Source organism: Nannobrachium achirus (genome assembly GCF_963921795.1).
Source record: "Nannobrachium achirus genome assembly, chromosome: 20".
NCBI lineage: Eukaryota > Metazoa > Chordata > Actinopteri > Myctophiformes > Myctophidae > Nannobrachium > Nannobrachium achirus.
The window spans coordinates 37,385,332-37,404,265 of NC_137827.1; the positions used below are offsets into that span (position 1 = coordinate 37,385,332).

At 44.8% G+C, this 18,934-nt stretch overlaps 1 protein-coding gene across 1 annotated transcript in view; it reads right to left on the reverse strand.

The window, feature by feature from the left end:
- galnt16 (UDP-N-acetyl-alpha-D-galactosamine:polypeptide N-acetylgalactosaminyltransferase 16) overlaps positions 1-17,139 on the reverse strand; it is a 59,429-nt gene extending 42,290 nt beyond the window's left edge. The window contains exons 1-4 of the mRNA XM_080751295.1: positions 16,692-17,139; positions 9,973-10,154; positions 7,908-8,006; positions 7,101-7,168 (exon numbers count right to left, since the gene is read on the reverse strand). Of these exons, the coding sequence (XP_080607421.1) occupies positions 7,101-7,168; positions 7,908-8,006; positions 9,973-10,154; positions 16,692-16,904 (562 nt within the window). The 5' untranslated portion in view covers positions 16,905-17,139. The remainder of the gene's footprint in view (positions 1-7,100; positions 7,169-7,907; positions 8,007-9,972; positions 10,155-16,691) is intronic.
- Between the last annotated feature and the right edge of the window lie 1,795 nt (positions 17,140-18,934).

Genomic DNA, 18,934 nt, shown 5'->3' on the forward strand with positions numbered 1-18,934 from the left:
GGGAACACCTTCCGATTGTACCGCTTGACTAGCGGAGCTCTTTTGCGGCCGGACCGGAAGCGGGGAGCTAGCGAATCCGTATCCGGTGAAACCGGAAGCGTTCGGTTTTGGCTCGATAGAGCGACAGGAAGAGCAAAGCGATTCGACTGATAAACAGACTCGCCCACAACTAAAGCATTCTCCCCTGACAGGAGAGGAACTTTTACGTTTAATACCTGCTCTAAGGCCTTTATGCTTGTCCCTTGACCCGGGCTCATAGTAGGCCGACAGAATTTCTGACTCAAGGTTAAATTCATAGCATCGCTCACGCGAGGGAAAATCCACTCGCGCGCATGAGGAACCATATAATTGTTTGACGTTAACATTACTGGTTGTTGATAAAACCTCTGACTGATTAAAGAGTCCTGACGGGACTCCATCATTCTTACAGGAGGCATGCATAAAGGATTCATATTGTCGACGCGAGGGATATCCCACTCGCGCGCTTGAGGAACCACATAATTGTTTGACATTAACATTACTGGTTTCTGATAAAACCTGTGATTGATTATCGAGTCCTGACAGGACTTCATCATTACTACAGGAGGCATGCACGATGGGGTCGTCTGTGCTAGTGCGAGAGAGTTGGACAGAGACAGACTTTGTTCTTTCAACATGTTTATTGCCGACACAGGAGGCATCAAAATTAACATTTTCATTTCCCCGACACGGGGTACCGAAAAACGCCCTCGTTTGGGGGGAGGGGGACCGAGAGACACCTCGGACCCCCGCCCCAGCACAATTCCCCTCTTCAGAGTGTCATTTGCGCTGTCCCCTACCGCGGCCACCGCGGTATGAAGACTGCTGCCTGCCATCCTTGGACGGGCGGCGCGGCTGAGCGCGCTCGGGAACCACAGCCTTGGTGCGGGGCCTGTCAGGCGCCCTGGCTGCAGAGGCTCCCCTGGAGGAAGACGAGTGCTTCTTAAAAGAAGCAGAGCGGCCCCTTTCCTTGGCGCGGGAGGAGCGGGACGTCCTCCTAGCTTGCTGCGGTTCATCCTGTGGCACTGTGGTGGACTCGACGATGTCCTTAGCCGCCTTGAAGAAGGTAACTCTACCCTGCAGCAGCTCCAAGCCCCCACCCATGAGGGTGGTGGGACTGTTCTCCATGTTTATGAGAGACTTGTACATCTCCCCGCGAGGACCTAGAGGCTTCTCGCCCACGTCCCTCTTAGGCTCGAGGTCGACATAGTCGAGCCAGCGGGCTCTCTCAGACTGGAGGTTGTAGTCCATGGACCTGCCCATCCACTTAACCGCATGCCAATTGACCTTCAGCATGATGTCAAATAGAGTGTTCAGTTCAGCTGTGTGCTCCCCCGTGGGCAGACCTTTGACCAGGTCCTTGGTGGAAGCGAGCAAGAGCTGGATCAGATTTAGGTCCTTAGCGGCCAGAGCAGCGGACCGGTAGGCGTTACGAGCCCTGTCCGACTGCAGCTTGTCCTCCAGGACAGTGAACCCCGGCGGGTTGGTGCCGACGGGGCCAACAAACGGCCCGTTTTTAGCCGTGCCTACATCTTTGTACTGGGGTCTGACGGAACTCAGAAAAGATTGTGCCAACAGGTGGTCCAGGTTAGGGCAGGTGGACATGCCTGCCTCCGCACCGCCCACCAAATCCAGCACAGAAAAAGGCAGCTTCCTGGGGTCTTTATGTGTCTTCCATGAGGAATGGAGGGCCTTGGTGAAACCTTTCACCAGCGGCAGCCTGGAGAGGACATACGGGGCGGGAACCGAAGGCTCCTGCCCGGGCATTTCATCATCATCCTCTGCCTCTTCAGAGGGGAGAGGAGGTGGCAACTCCTCTCCAACTCTGGCCAGAGCTCTCATGTAGACTGTGAGATGATCCAGCATTTCTGCTGCAGAATCGACGTCCTCTGCTCCCGCTTCACTCGCTTGACTGGCGGGTGGAGGGGCAGTGGTGCCTGAGGAGGCCTGGGAGCTCCCTGCGGCGTCCAGTTGACGTGCTGGAGCCGTAGGGGCATTACCTTTCACAGTGACCGTGAGTCGAGAACCCTCGTCCTCGACGGAGTCCTCCTCCTCCTCGGCCGTGTATCCAGAGTATTCAGAACCAGAACCCTCGCTCTGACCGGAGCTCAGGTCCGACTCTCGCCTGAAGGTCTGGACTGTTTTGGTGATGCTCACGTCGAGGGGGACGTCCCCGACGGTCACATCCAAGCGTTTCTTTTTGGGCACCGCGCCCGAAGGGGAAAAGGCTACCGGAGATTTCGTCTGGGTGTTAGCCTTCTTGGTCGCCTTCTTAGCGGCGACTTCACCAGACCCGCCAGCTCCAGTGACAGTGGAGCTAGCTGCGGTCGGTTGCGCGGCAGGCGGTGTCTCATGTAGCACGGCGCCATCTTGACTTGGAATGGCGCGCTGGTTGTCAAGCGGATCTCCGGAAGGCAGCGCCGCACCTTGACCAACGGTGCGGGCCGCCTGGGGAAGGAAAGACTGGGCTGTGGGGTTGAGAGCAGTGGACCCACCTGGTGGAGCGCAGGCCCCGAGGCCTGCCCTGGCTAGGAAGAACCGGTGTATCAGTACATCGTGGTCGTAGGCCACGCAGCAGTCACAGAAAGGTCCTGCTCTCCCCTGAGGACTCAGTGCAGAGAAGGCGTGTGCAACGCCCATGCAGCCGACACAGAGATGGTGAAGATCCTGTCCGTCGATGAGTCCTGGACAGCCTGGACATTGCCTCGGCAGGAAGGCCAGAGGATCCATGGCGAAGCACTGTAGATAGAGTTAACCAGAAGCAGACGAGCTAACAAGCTAACGGCTAAGGCTAGGCCACGCTTGATTCGGGCAGGGCCTGAACAAGCGGTGAGCAGTGTAGCTAACGTTAACAATAGCAGACGAGCTAACAAGCTAACGGCTAATGCTATGCCACGCTTGCTTCGGCGGAGGCCTGAACAAGCAGTAATAATCCTTTGTTATAAAAGGAAATAACCGTCGATTTAGGACGGAACAAGAATAAGTATTCTTAAGTACGGGTTAATTCAACACTCGCCAGTGGGCGACTCCTAATGCCACCGCTTTAGGCTAATGCGCGAAGAATAATAATACAAAGGCTGAGTTTCAACTTATCTGAATGTGATATCGCAGAGAGTGAAAAGAGGATGTTACTTCCGCCTCCGGGGGCTTATATAGCCTGGAGGCGGGTCACTCCGGTTTGAGTGACAGGCCCTTCCTACCTACGTTAGTACGGGAGCTGAAGTAGTTTCTCTGAATGATCGCCAGGGGGCGTCATTACCCAAGTGGGAGGTCATCCTGGAATATTGACAGTAAACTATGTATCCAACCCACTTTAATCATACAGAATGTCAGTATGTTCATACTATGCACTCACTTAGTGTACTAAATGAAATGCTCATGAATGTTTGTTGCACTGTCTCACACAGAGCAATATACTGTACCATGTAAAATACAAGCTTTATGGAATTGGAATACCTCTAGTACTTTATAACAACAACAACATATTAGATCCCATGTGCTATGCATCACACAGCATTGAAATAGACGTACTTCTGTGCAAATTCAGTTGCAATCCTAAATGGTCCTCATAAGTGTCTGTGAGTTAAATTCATGTGTGTTCATGCGTGTGTGTGTATGTGAAGTGAGTTGGACAGAGTGCACAAAGACACTGATCACACCCACAGAGCAGATGTTGCATACTTTTAGACAATGTGTGTATGCGTGTGTGTATGCGTGCGTGCGTGTGTGTGTGTGTGTGTGCGCGCTCGCGCGTTCTTGTATACAGTATGTAAAGTATACAGTATATGTGTGTGATCTATGTGTGCTATGAGATCATTTTGCATGTTTGCATTTGTCCTTCAGTCCGCATAAGACCGTGAGTCTGCATAGGCATGCAGCTGTTAACATAAACACACACATACAGACACTACATGCACACACATATGCGCACGCACGCACCTACACACCCACACACGAACGCACGCACGCACGCACGCACGCACGCACGCACGCACGCACGCACGCACGCACGCACGCACGCGCGCGCGCGCGCACGCACACACACACACACACACACACACACACACACACACACACACACAGGCAAACACAAATAACCCACACACACATATCCACCATCAGGACAGTGAGTCAAGGTGAGCTCTGTCTGTCTGAACATTATTAAAGACATGCAGTCACCAGGTTAAGACTACTGCTCTTGATAAGAGACCGCGTTCTGGTGATTAAGGCACGCCATAACAGGATGAGGGTAAGTCTGGACAATCCTAATTCCTGCTACCGACCCACACACACACACACACACAGGTCAAATCCTAGCCTTGTCAGCCTGTGTCACTATCACTGACTGCACTCTCACTGATTCCCTGGGTCACGTGACGGGATATGGGGCAGTCTGCTTACGGCCAGACAAGCTTATGGGCTTTTGTCCCCTGCAGTTGCTTCAGCCGTGTATGGTGTTGTTTGGATGTGACACACTTGTCATAGATCCCTTAAAGGTAGGGTAGTGATTTCCTTTGGTTAAAAATATCTCCATACAGTATATGGTAAAAGGGGCAAGGAATGACAAATATAAAGATATCCATATATGGGTATAAAAGGGACAAGGACTGAGAGATTCAGAGATCTCCATTTATGGGACTATCAGTCAGATCGGAGGTGCAACGTAGGTGTGAGGGCTGGGTAGCTGCCCGATCCTCCACTAAAAAGACAAGTATCACACTCACAGCATTGAAGTAGACATTTTTCTGTGTTGTCAGACTAGTATCACTGTGTATTCGCTATTGAACCCTCGTAACTTCACTGTATGGCAGGCCAGCTTCACAATAGCGAATGATATAATAATAGTATAATATATAATATATAAACACATGTTAAGTATTGCATGTTAAGTATTGTTTCTCATATTTTATATAACCATGTCATAGAAATACATGTATAGAATGGACACTTCCATTCATAGCAACGCTGTGCTTCCATGTACAATATGGAAGAGGAAGTATTCAATCCTTCTGGCCTCTGTGGTGTGTTTGTTCCATATGAAGTGACAGTTATTGCTATGTTAAAGTCGTAGCAATTTAGCAAAGTAGTTGGCTCTGAACAGGGATGTAGGGTGCTTATGGCCTACAGCAGGGGTCTTCAACGTTTTCAGGTGCAAGGACCCCTTAGCTGAGAGAGAGAAATGAAGCAGGGACCCCCTCTACATATTGTATACATTTTTTTCATCGATTTCATAGATAGATTCATAGACTTGTCATCAGTATTTGGATTCATGTCTATTTTCAGACATTTAACCACTTAATCGTCGATATTTTGTAAACTTGACCTTTCACTCTGTTCTTGGTCTGCTCTTTTTTATCATACACACTCACCAGGGTGATTAACCACAACAACCGTAGCGTCCCTATACTTGGCACGCCGTAAAAGTCGAACATTCTGTGAAAATAGGTGAACGTTCTGGGGAAATTCGTGCTCACAAGTCATCGCAAGTCGAAGTCGTGATCTCACAACATTTACAGGACTTTATGAGTACAGTAAGTGTTCTGTATCACTGCCTGTAATTCCTCTGTCTTAGGTGACTGGGTGTGGTCTGACTGTCTGTCTGTCTGCATGACTTAAAGGTCATTGCATCTGACTCAATTACTTCATTCAGCATTTGACTGATTTCACTTCAGTTTACTGAGATTAGATTTTAGTCTTTGTTGTTCCACGTGACTGGAGCCAGTGGAAATTGTTCCAAACAACACATGCAGGGCCCTAATCCGTCTTACACCCAGCATAATGAGTAATTTGTTTCTTCATCGCCCTATGTGAGTGTTGCTGAGGAATACAGATCTGCAACCCTGTCCTTATCCACATAAGCCCTATTTTATTATACGTTGTCGTATGACAGCATCGTGCTGTGAAAATAGCCTACGAGCTACGACCGAATGTTGATGCCAGGTTGAAAGTGGTTATGAGGCAGACTTGTTTATATTTGACCATAGAGGTCAGAATGCAAGGGGCAGTTTACACCAGTTTACCCCTGCAGCAAGAGTGCAGTGAATGGGAGGATGAAACAAACGTATGTCCTTCCAGTTACAGGACAGGCTGTCTATCAAGCTATGAAGCTGATTCTACAGCAGACTTGTGGCTCATCTCAGTGTGGGCACAGCAGGGCTGCTCTTATTCTCCTATTGCTGAAAGACTACTCCCATTCTAGAGCGTGTGCGGGTGTATGTGTGTAAATGTAGGCCACTGTGCAACTCCCCAGAGAGACAGAAGATGCATGTGGTGCTAATCAGAGGACGTGTTGTGGACACTGACTGGACATGAGCTCATCTTTGACTAATTCAGACAAAGGGAGGATAATGGTTGGAATGCAGTCGCTGTGCGGTATCCTGGTCAGTTATGTAATAGACATCATTAGACATAAATAAGTGATTACTATGCGCCCAACTTGGATACAACTGATAACGATTATGTAATCAAAAAAATCAAAGGCTTGATTTTTAACCCTACAATCAATTTTCCACAAAGTCAAGGTACTGTACATAGTTTGAGTACTACATCTATAGATCATAATTATGAGATGAGAAATAATTTGTGAAATGATGTAAGAAAGAAAGAATGTTTCTATATAATTATAATGCCATGTACTGTATGGTAACTTCACGATTCAACACCCTCTGTGACCAATTGTTTTCTTAGTGCTATGTTGCGTAAAAACAGCAAGGCATTTGTTATAATAATGTCAAGTCCAATTCCATTCCTCATTTTCTGGCACATGCATATGGCCGTTACCTCCTTCAACGCTCTTAGTTATTTCATGAAAAATAACATGCCCACTCAGGAATGATGTCAAACAGAATGTAGCCGCGTGGAAGGGCAACTCATTCCTGACGCCATCAACCCTGATTCATACGGTACGCTTGTTTTTTCTGTTAACTGCAAACACTGTTTCATCCTCTCTGGTTTTAAAAAGTCTGTCTCCTAATAACTCTGCCCCCCCATCAACTGGAATATTAACATCAGAGCGAGCCTGTGTGAAAAAATGAACAAGAGCTGAAACATCTTGCATCTGTGGAAAAGGGCAGAGAACTCACGGTCGGAGCTGAAGTCATCTATGAGAATTATCTCCTGAATCAAAGACGAAGGACTGCGCATCAGGACGCTGGGGAAATAAGAGCAGTAAAGAGAGAGAGAGAGAGAGAAGAAAGAGGAAGATATGAGGCAGGGGCGTCAATTGGGTATGGCAGGGGTATGCAGCTGCCATACCCTGGGTCCACGGGGGAAAATAAAAGTTACTTTTAAATATAAATCCATGAATGTCTCTTTGTCTATCTGTGCTGGTTATTATTTAGTTAAATTACAGTAAAATAACTACAAATGCAAAATTTAACAAAATTCTCACTTTGACAAGGTATTATAATTATATTCTCCACCCTTGTATTCTCCCCATCTTGACAACATAGTATATTCCCAGGTTCCGCAGGTCAGGTTCCGCAGGTCAGCTGCACAGGTGCAATGCATTATTGTTAATTGTGGCACGTTTACTAACATGCTAAGTTTAGCTGCACTTGAACAACCGTTCCAGGCAGCCATATCCAGACCAAGAAACTGTCGAAACCTGTGTAAAAAACGGGACAAAACTCGTTTTTTTTAGACATTGTGAAAATAGCCGATCTACATGCTCACAACGCCTTGCAGCGCGAGGCGTTGTGAGCATGTAGATCTGCTATTTTCACAATAGAACTATGTTATACAAAATGTAATGCCTCTTTTCCATGAGGACTCCCATCTTTGCCATACCCTAGCTTTTGCTGAACTGACGCCACTGATATGAGGTAACAGAGAACATCAGAGGATCCCAGCAACAGTTAGCACCATAGGTCCCCATCATGCTTTCCTACCTCTTGATGGTGCGCAGGAGGGTGGAACGAGCCTCGTTGTGGAAAGTGATAATGATGCTGGTCGGGGGCAGGTCTGTGTCATAGTTCACAGATGCACACCTGCAAGGAATGGAACACACACCATATGGAGTAGAGAGACCTCAGAACATCTGCAGGAATTTAACCACTTTATTCCTGGCATCCCAATTTTGGGCATGTCATTATAGGCAATGACTAAGAACGTACAATGCCTTGCGAGATTGTATTTTCTTCCTGGGACATGTTCGTACAACAAAGTATAAATTAGGCGTTAAGCTGGAGGTCTGTCTGTTCTACTTGCGTTATTGACTGACAAAATGGAAATGTGTGCATCACAGCTAAATCATGGACAATGGCTCAGACCCCTGAAAAAAGGCAATAAAAACATATTGATACATGGGCAACTTGGCCAATTTAGACGGGAAAATCATGTGTTATATTATCCAGAGCAACTTGAAACAATGATCACAACTATTTATGCCAATCCTTTATGAAAATTGGCTAATGGGAGGACCAGCTGGTGGACCACATCATCCATATATGAGCAAAAAAGGGGGCATATGGGCATACATTGATGAAAACAGGGATATCCATATATAGGTATGTATGAAAGGGGCCCAGAAGAACATAGGCTGATTAACCAATTTAGACCTGATACTGATTTAAAAAATTGCACCTGTGCGAATAGTATCAAACGCGACACACGTGCATATCTCCTTATGGGCTGTTCTGTCCGTGACGTTAGTTATCTCCATACATGGGGGCGGCCATACAATAGCTGAGTGGTTAGTGAGCCTTTGGGGAACCAGAGCCCCTGGTTGTACGATTCCAGGCCAGGCCAGCAATGTGTCGAAGTGTCCCTGTGCAAGACACCTAACCCCTAATTGCTGCCCACTCCGCACTCCTCTGTGGGCAGCACTCAGCTGGGTTAAGCTGAAACTGAAGTTCCCCCTTGGGATAAGCTTTGTGTAATAAAGTTCTGTGCTCATGCGTACACACACACAAAGCAAGAGTGGTTAGCACCACTCAAAAACGGATCGATTGATAGATACAGAGATCTCCAACCATACAGTATATGGGAAATTGGGCATACGTACATGTCGGATTGGGGTGTGCCCACGTACTAGGTGTGAGGGTATCAAAACTACAGTATGTAGGCTGCATTGGTCACTGGGTCGTATGTCAATGCCACTATATGCCTGAAACTACAATTGTTTTTACAATTATTACTTTTGGTATCTACCTAAGATATGGTGGTATGAAAACCCTTTTTTTTTAGTGAACCAAGTATTCTATACCATAACATGTCTGATATTTATAACAAACCAAACCAGTTGGAAATCTGTTGAAGATTCTGCGACTGATGAAGAGTTTCATTGTAGCGAAACCTGCTGCTTCAATAGAAACATGTAGGGTACAGCTTGACCCAGCTAACATGTTGGCTGTGATGGCACATTGCTCCAAAGTTCAGCAGCGGCAAATGAGGTATCTACAGAGAAAAAGGTCACACAGTGACCTTTTCCAAACTCCAGAGAGAAACCACTGAGAGTAAGGGCACCATGTAATAAATATAATAAATGGATACCGTTCATGTGTGGCTCTTTGGTTACAGGCTAATAATATCCATTGACAAGTGAAGCCACATTGCTTCCCTTGTCTTCACCTGTAGTTAGGGCTGTCACGATTATTGTGATTAACAATTTAATTGTGTTTTTGTTGTTGGCAATTACATTTCTGTTTGGCTTGTAGGCTTTGAAGTTGCACATGGCAGATATGACACATAACCTAAATATACAAAGAAATATGACATATTTTACAACTTTATACTTAAAAAAGAACATTGATAGTGGAAATAACCGATCTACAAGCTCACAATGTGTCACATCGCAACACACTGTGAGCATGTAGATCTGCTATTTCCACTATTTTTGAAACTGTTTGAAAATATATAAACATTTTTCAACATGGAAACGATTATGACAAAATAATTGTGATTATGTCAAATAATTGGGATTCGACGATTATGTAATAATTGTGAGAGGCCTACCTGTAGTGTCGCGTGTCTCTGATGGCCCGCTCGCTGCCCAGGCGGTCGCTCTCCTGCAGGTTGAAGGCGTGATCTCTGTATGGGTCGTCTCCGGGCTTCAACGACTTGGCAGACAGGTAGGCCCTCTCATCAAAGCTTCCCAGCAGCGGGCCTTGCTGCTCCCCCTGAGGAGGCTGGGTCACCTGCAGAGAAAGCCATTGTAACATCTTATTAAGGGATGATTTAATGGTCTGCTTGTGCATTCACTTCATTCGCTGGCTTCCTCACAACATTAAACACAGAGACACATGAATGGTACACTACACACGGAAAAAGGATACAGTGTAAACACAAGTTTCAGACACATAATGCATGCACCGTATCGTACAGTAAGTGCTATAAATAGGATATATACAGAATGTACACACACACACACACACTCTCTCAGACACATCCATCACAATCTAAGTGATGAGGGCTCCTCAGTGAAAGAGATGTTTTGTAGCTTGTCAACAAACCGCTCCTTCGCTTCAATTTCTTCCTGACTGCTAACAAAGTTCTCCTCTGCCACATACTCATAATAGGCCTTATGCTTCATTTATACTCAAATTATACGCCATACGATGGTGTTGCATCACATGAGAAGAAACAAAACTAGGCTCTTGTAAGATGACATGGCTTTGAATGGTTTCAACAACAATGGTCTCGGGTTATGAAAAGATGCGACTGCGAGGATGATGTAATTCATGGCAAAAGAGTTTGAAGGGGGGTTTGGGGGTGGGGTTGAGGGGACATGTCATGTGTGTGATGCTTAACCAGGATATTATTATGAATTGATATGACTACTACACAGTAGAATCCAGAAAAGTGCAAGGATCGACCTGTACACTTAAAGGTGAATGAACTCTCCTGGTTTTACAGTGTACACTGTAAAGTATACCACAAGTCATAAAATGCATCACTGATGTGTATGCAATAACTAGGATTACTATTTTGCTAATTTATACATAAATGCATATCCTAAAAGACACCAGATAATTATGTGTTTCTTCTCTAAATCAGATTTAGAGAAAACATTCAAGTAAAACATTATGAAGAAATAGCCAGGCTATTAGTATTTTTATAACCACTATGTTTTAGAAAGCACATTGCAAAAAATTGTTAATCTAATTCTGAAAATATCTCAAAATTGTTACAGTTGGGTGAGACAGTGTTATCTGTGTGTATATTTTATAATTTAAGCAGCAGATTTTCCCCCTGAAAATGATGGGAAATAAGCATTTATCTATTGTTAAGGGAAAGTGCAACAGAAAATCAACATAAATACAAAATGATGTCTGCAGTTTACTGGCATTGTGCTCCCAATTGTTCATTACATATTCAACAAGCCAAATGGATCTTCATCAGAAATCCTGAAGAAGATCCAGGTGATCGATTGAATCTGCAATAAACAAGTGGGAGGATATTACCTTTATGTTTAATCTATTGTCCCAGATACTCCTTATTGAAAATCTATAGACTGTAAAAAAGAATCCTGAGGGTCCCTTTGCACACTCCAGATTTTAATTAACACTGAGGTTTTGTAGTGTAGGATTAGGAACTCAACCCTATAGTAAAATCTGGATAGAAAGTTAATTTACAATGGATACATTTTTGCATGACATTTTCGGTTCTTACACAGGGAAATACTGCAAAACTGTTCTCTAGCTGGAATTGAACGTGGGACATCACAGGACATTGCGGTTATGTGGTAAACACAATCTGGGTGCACCACAAACCTACAGTACTGCTAAATCGATAATTGACATGCACATGCATACGTGTGTGTGTGTGTGTGTGTGTGTGTGTGTGTGTGTGTGTGTGTGTGTGTGTGTGTGTGTGTGTGTGTGTGTGTGAATGTGGATGTCTTTATGTCTTTGTGTTATATGTACAAATAAATAAATAAATAAAAATAAGCATATTAATCATTCTATAGTATTCTTCTGAGACTAGCATTAATTGTATTTCTAATAAAATCAGTATGAACACTAAAAGACAATTCTGAATCAATCTAATCAAAATGAATACTCAGAAGTTACGTATATAATAGGAGTGAGTGGAAGGTGAATACAAATGTATAAAAGTGCACGATGAGAATAGCCTAGTTGTAAACCCGTATTGCGCACAAAAAATACTGTAGCAATACAAGCTACAAGCTCACAGTGTGTTGTGCTACAACATGTTGTGAGCTTGAAAATCGTCTATATTTGGTACGGGACATGGCGTACAACCAAGTATAAAATCAGGCATAACAGAGACAGGACAGACAGTGAGGATGGATGGATGGAATGGAAAGAGAAGAGAGGAACTTCGAACCTCTGTACAGTGTTATTAATGGTCTGTCTGGGGAGAGGCTTTATTGAGCTCCTCCCAAACAGATTTCAGAGAGTATGACCTCACTTTCCAGCTCTCCAGAGAAAGAAGAAGAAGAAAAAAAAAAAGAATCACACAGACCGATGTATGAGGAGAAGGCACTTCAATACTTTAATCCACTGAATTAAATATGAGCCTCCACTGGAAGATGAACACGTGTCTGCTGGTTGTCTATGCTGAATTGAAGAAAAAAAAATCTTACAAATCAAATATGAGTTGATCCCTGCTGGTCGAAAATCTACTGCATGAGTCTGCACAGTAAAATAAGTGTTAACCACTTGAACCCCAGCATCCATATTCTGGGGGGGAACATTAGCCAAAAATAGCAGATCTAGGTCTGCTATTTTTGGCAGAGAGATTTGGAGTAGACTGAACAAAATGGCCTGTTTCACTAAGAATATTGGGTTTTAACTAAGTGGTTAATTTATGTACCTCTCTGTGTAGGACATGGTTCTCCAACCCTGTATCTCAGGAGCTCCTGGTACTGCTGGTTTTCTGTTCTACTGGGACGTTTAATTGCGGCCATTCACCTGCTGTCTGAGGTGCCTGACTACACAACTAGGATAACAAGGACTCCAGATGGAGAGCAGGACCAGTCCCCTTTGTCACCAAACGTTTAGTTTTAAATGTTTCAATTATTTAACAAGGTATTGCCAATTCCCCCTCGTCACTGCCAACCACCACAGTTGGCCTGGGGAGTGAGTTTAGACTACAGTGAAATTCAGGCCGTTGCAATTTTTCGGTGAAACATTCTGATGCTTCATTTATGCTCCATCGTATGACGGTGTCACACTCTGAAAATGGCACATCTAAGTTAATAACACCTTGCAGACGCAACGCATTGTTAGCTTGTAGATCTGCTATCTGCTATTTTGTAGATCTGCTACGGGTTTAAAGGGGATATGTCTCGCCACGTGGCGAGACGATATACATGGAGTCAACAGACGCTTCTTTTCACCTGACAGCAAGGAGTTTCACCTGGACGATGTAAAACATGCATAGGATATCTCCCCCACATCCCCTCCCCACTGAACAATCTCCCCAACCAATAGGGGTCACTAATGCAATGATGACACAATCTCCAGCAAGCTTTCCACCCACTAATGCTGTTTTTGTTGGAGAGCCCTGCCAATCCGAAAGCACCCAAGTAAACCCAGGCCTCTAGGGTGGTGGGAGAGTGCTAATCCCTGAAACCAAGTGTATGCTGCGTCCTAATACTCCTGGAGTTCTAAAAATATCTGCTTTGTCCTCATTATTGTATCTGAACTTGAAATGGACACAGATGAGAGCAGTGGCACCAAATGAAACGCTACAGATAATGACGATTGATTAGCCTGCACTTTGTCCCCTGGGCAGATGTTTAGGCTACAGTACAGGTCTTGTCTCAATGGAGTATGTGATTGTGGAGAGCACAGCGACAGATGTTGCAGGATGTCCAGAAGGACTATGAAACATTTTAAATAGCTTTGGGAATACATTTGTCACATTCTCTGACCGCACAGAGAGCGTTTTCGAAAGCATGTCTGGGACATTAGTGGGTTCACCAAAGGAAATGGGCAAAAGTGGTGCCATAGCAAACATATGCTGAGAAGAACATGATGTCATTGATGTAATCAAAGGTTTAATGGAGGTGCCGGGAGACAAAAAGAAGAAAAACAAAGAAAGAAAGAAAGAAAGAAAGAAAGAAAGTCCTAACTTTGTCTTTTTTATGAACCCACACTTGTCTGAGTGCCCTATTGGACTTAGATCTGTGTTGGCAGGCTGTTCTGATATAGGTCACACTACCAGGATCAACACACACACACACACACACACACACACACACACACACACACACACACACACACACACACACACACACAAAATCTCTTGGTTTGGTGGCTAAGGTGAATGACCCGTTGTGTAAATCAAAGATTGCAAAACACAAAGTTAGCAGGCATGCAAATAAAACAGGGCACAATTCAAAAACAGGGCATATGGTTGTACAGTAACACTGATTACTTCACTGTTATAGTGGCCCATCATCATATAGATTTGAATTACTTCTCATTTGTATGAGTCATGATTACAGTTCATGGATGGCATGCCAGTAAATAGCTACTGTCCGTTTTCCAGTATAGGTTGCCAGCAATTAAGAGAGAAATGCACTTGAAAATGACTTTCCACATCTGCATGCTAATTAATCTAAATAAATTATATGGTTATTGTTACTGATATTAGACAGATATTATCCAAAGTGATGCCATATGTTTGTTTGCTTTTCAAATCCTCCAAATATTTCCATACAGCTTGGCCTAAACTCCACTGACATTTACCAGAGTGTCTTTATTTACAGCAACTGCCTTTGTAAATTATATTGTGAGTTCAACTCTTAGAAGAAATCTGCTCTTGAAATATGATTAAGTTGTCATAAAAAAGGTCCAGCATTTAACATTTCCGCTTCAGTGAAACATCTGCCACACCGGCGGCGGCCCTGAAATGTCACATCAATGTGAGAATATCACACAGGCGACCTCAACTACAGCTGACCAAATTTCATTGGTCTCCGAATCCTGTCCCCTAGGGGGTCCACTGAGTTACTGCAGGGGGGTCTCCAAATCTTTATGTGATAGGAACTTGTTTTTTCCATTAACCATTATTCTATTCTGGTGGGAACAGATATCAATAGCTGACCTACAAGCTCACAGCTAGTAGATCAGCTATTTTTGGTAGAAGTTTGGTGTAGAGGGAAAAAAGAGCAGACCAAGTACAGAGCCAACGATCAAGTTTAAACACTTAAAGTTTAAACTTTCAATAAGGTCTGTAGTTATAAATACAAATTAACATGAATCCAAATCCAACATATTAATAGATTAGTCAAGAACCAAAACATATAATTTTACTCAACAATAATGATAGTGCTGTACAAGTCTATGAAGCCATCTATGAAATCTATGAAAAAGTGTAATTTGCAACACAATTAAGCAGTGGACAACAAAAACAAAAAGCTCCTATACCACAACAGAGCCAGCATCCGGACATTTGATGAGCAGATGTTCCTCTCCTCTCTGCATATAAAGTCCTGTGTGTTTTATTATTGTAACGTCATGTAATTATTGTTCACCTGCCCAGGGACTGTCTGCAGATGACAATTGGCTCTATCTATTCTGGACCATTAAAGGCCAACAAATGTATCAGATTTTAAGGGCTCACATTTATGTTTCACATTGTGCCTGTCAAATAAACAGAAGCACAACCATATGCTTTGCCTTTTTTCTAAATTAATAGACAATCTGCTCTACAAGCCACAATTGTCACATGTCTGCTGCAGACTGCACTCATTCACTGGATCTCTCCATCAGGCCTGCTGAAATTCAGCAGCCCACGGGTCGCAGTGTAATTTTCACTTTGTGCACACTCTAGTCTATTTCACAATGTGTCTTTCCGCACTGACTGGAGCCAAGCTGGAGGAAACATCACACCTGTTTACCAGCGGTGATGCAAAAACGGGCGCATGCAGACCAGACCGGTGCTTATTATCACAGAGGCCTGTAATAATGGGGCTATAATTGAAGCAAGTCGACCAGTATTATGGAAGAAAGATGCTCAGTCCTGCCTTAATGTCTGCCTTGCTGCCTGTGTTACGACCGTATGTTTTGCTGTGTCCCTCATGAACAACATTCCACACTAACAACATTCAGTGGGTGTTGTTGCACTGAGCAAACAATGTGGTTGACAGCAGCGTTTGCGCACGCCGCACTGGACTTATGGAAAGCCTCTTACGGGTAATTGAGGTTCTCTGAGTCTGAGCTACTATTGCACGAAAACACAACAGCGTAGCTGAGGAGTGGAATGCAATCTGTAATCTGTAGGCTACACACATCACATGCTGCCGTAATGGATGTACAGTATAGGCAGGCGAGAGTCGGTGCACCGTGCAAGGCAGCCTGTTCCTTTCCTCATGTAGGCTACATGTCTTGGGAAAATATCATAGCTCATCAGATCAGTGCCTCCTGTTACATCTGCCTCCAGCTGTGCGCCATCATCATCATCATCATCTCTGCACACGCCGCGCACGCACCGCGCACACACACACACACACACACACACACACACACACACACACACAGCACACACACACACACACACACACACACACACACACACACACTACTGTACACATCAACATGCAACACACACTCTCCTGCAGGCAGCTCGCCCGTTTCCAGCGAGGTTCCAACAATATGCAGCGCATGAACCCCTCTTCTCTCTCCCTCTCCACCTTCTATGTGCCCTCCATCCATCCATCCATCCATCCGCACGGAACCTGCCAGCCTGCTGCCACTCACAATCAGCGGGATGGTGCGGTCGTCTCGATGGATCTCCAAGCGGCCAGCCAGCAGCTTCTGCCCACCATGGCCCCGGCTGCCCCCTGCGCCGCGGGGCTGCGACGCCGACGACGGGGACGTGTGAGGTTTGTTGTCCTGCCACAGGTAATAGAAGGTCCCCAGGATCCACGCTACGGTCAGTATTGCGATGGCGTTGGCCCGTATCCTGCGCATGGTGAGCCCATAAGGCAGGGCTCCGGAGACGAGCCCGCAGGTGGTTCGGGTTCGTCGTCCGCCGGCCGGGTGGAGAAGACAAAGCGACAGAGAGAGAGAGAGAGAGAGAGAGAGAGAGAGAGAGAGAGAGAGAGAGAGAGAGAGAGAGAGAGAGAGAGAGGATGAGCAGCAGAAGGTGATGGTTGTTCTGTTCTGTGCACCGCAGCACAGACAGAAGGTGATGGTTGTTCTGTGCACCGCAGCACAGACAAGAGCTGCTCTCTGTGCGGAGAGTCTATTTGGAGAGCTGCCTGCGACTGGATTTGCGCACTGACAGAGCGGCGGTCCTAGCGCCGAGTCATATCCTAATGTCATGTGCGCCCACCACATGCTGAATGTCCAATCTTGAGATGCTATGCTACGAGCTGGATTTTTCACTTTCGATCTGATTACCAATAGATATGGCAGAATCGATACCGATCCGTTTCCGATCCGATACAGATACTGATCCGATATAGCACATATTTCATATATTTATATAGCCTATGAAATAAAATAAAAAAATATATATATATATATATATATATATAGTACAATAGGCCTAAATAAAACCAGTAAGACACCCTAAGGGGGTGCCCTTTCTGCAGGATGGAATTCTCAATTAATTTCAAAGCGTGATTCGAGTCGCGGTTGGTTGTTTAAGTTGGACAAAATATTTTCCCAAACATGGATATGACTGACGTCTGAGGTCTGACATTATAGATGTCTTATGAGACTCACACAATATGTCCATATATGGGCATTTCAAGCCATGGGCTTAATATTGATGACATCAGGTATCTCCATATATGGGCATACAAGGGACAAGGATGGAATTCATTTGAAAGTGTGACTCGTGTCACGGCATCCACACACCACATTGGTTAGACTGACACAATATGTATATATATTGGCATTCCCAGATATGATGACATCAGGGATCTCCATATATGGGCATAAAAGGGATTCTGTTAGTGTGGTTCCATACTGTATATGGGCATTGCCAAATATGGGTCAACAATGTGACTAGCCTCAGAAACCCAGACTTCTTTTGGCGATAGGAAGAAAAAGAAGCCTGGGCGATCGCGTTATGATCACTGTTGGAGGAAGTGTAGAATTTCCCTAACCAATCAGAGTGCAGAGTAACCTGACTGCGCCAGATAATGAAAGCAGTGCGTATGCCTGGCTGCATACCGCTCTGCTTACCATCATCTGGAATTGCTCGGGCAGACCCGATGTAAGGGGCGGCCATTTTTTCAAATTCTTTAGCAGGTGATTGGATGGGGCCGTCTCTCTATCACAGGCTGGGAGTGCCAACTCCAACCACTCATCCGCATTTTTGATCTGTCATCCGATCCGATCTACTTTTTTTTGCTGATATCGGGCCAATATCGGTGGCATCCCTACCAATCTCAGCCAATTAGGCCTATTATTATATATTTTTTAAAATCTAAGAATAGTTAGAGTAGCCTACTGATGTCTTTTAAGCATTGGGCCTATGCATTTTCAATTAGGGTATGAATAAGAAAGCCTCGGGCCCCTATAGGCTATTGGGGCAAATTAATGAAAATGAATATAGGCTCTACACTAGGGAGAGAAAAGGAATGTTCCACGCTTTAAAAACGGCCAAGTCGACTGCAATTTCATTCAAGTCCTTCTGCTTGCTTCATGGTTCATTCTGGATATACTGTACCGTGTATGCACAGCTGACCTTTGCGACCACTCACCCGCTTTAACGAAGGCAAACTCATATAAAATAAGTCAGAATACCTTCAACCGAGAAGACCACTGCATGCAGAACCCACCGAGGCCTATAAACGATATACCAATAAACACCCTAGCTAGACATAACAGAGCAAGCTAGGGGCCCATGCATTTTCTTCTTAGGCTATTCCCTTTCTGGAAAAAAAAAACTAAAAGAATAATTGAATACATGACACACATTGTGAGGTCATGCGCACCCCACCTATCAGCAGTACAGAGACTTGTTTGATTTATTGCACAGCTGGCCT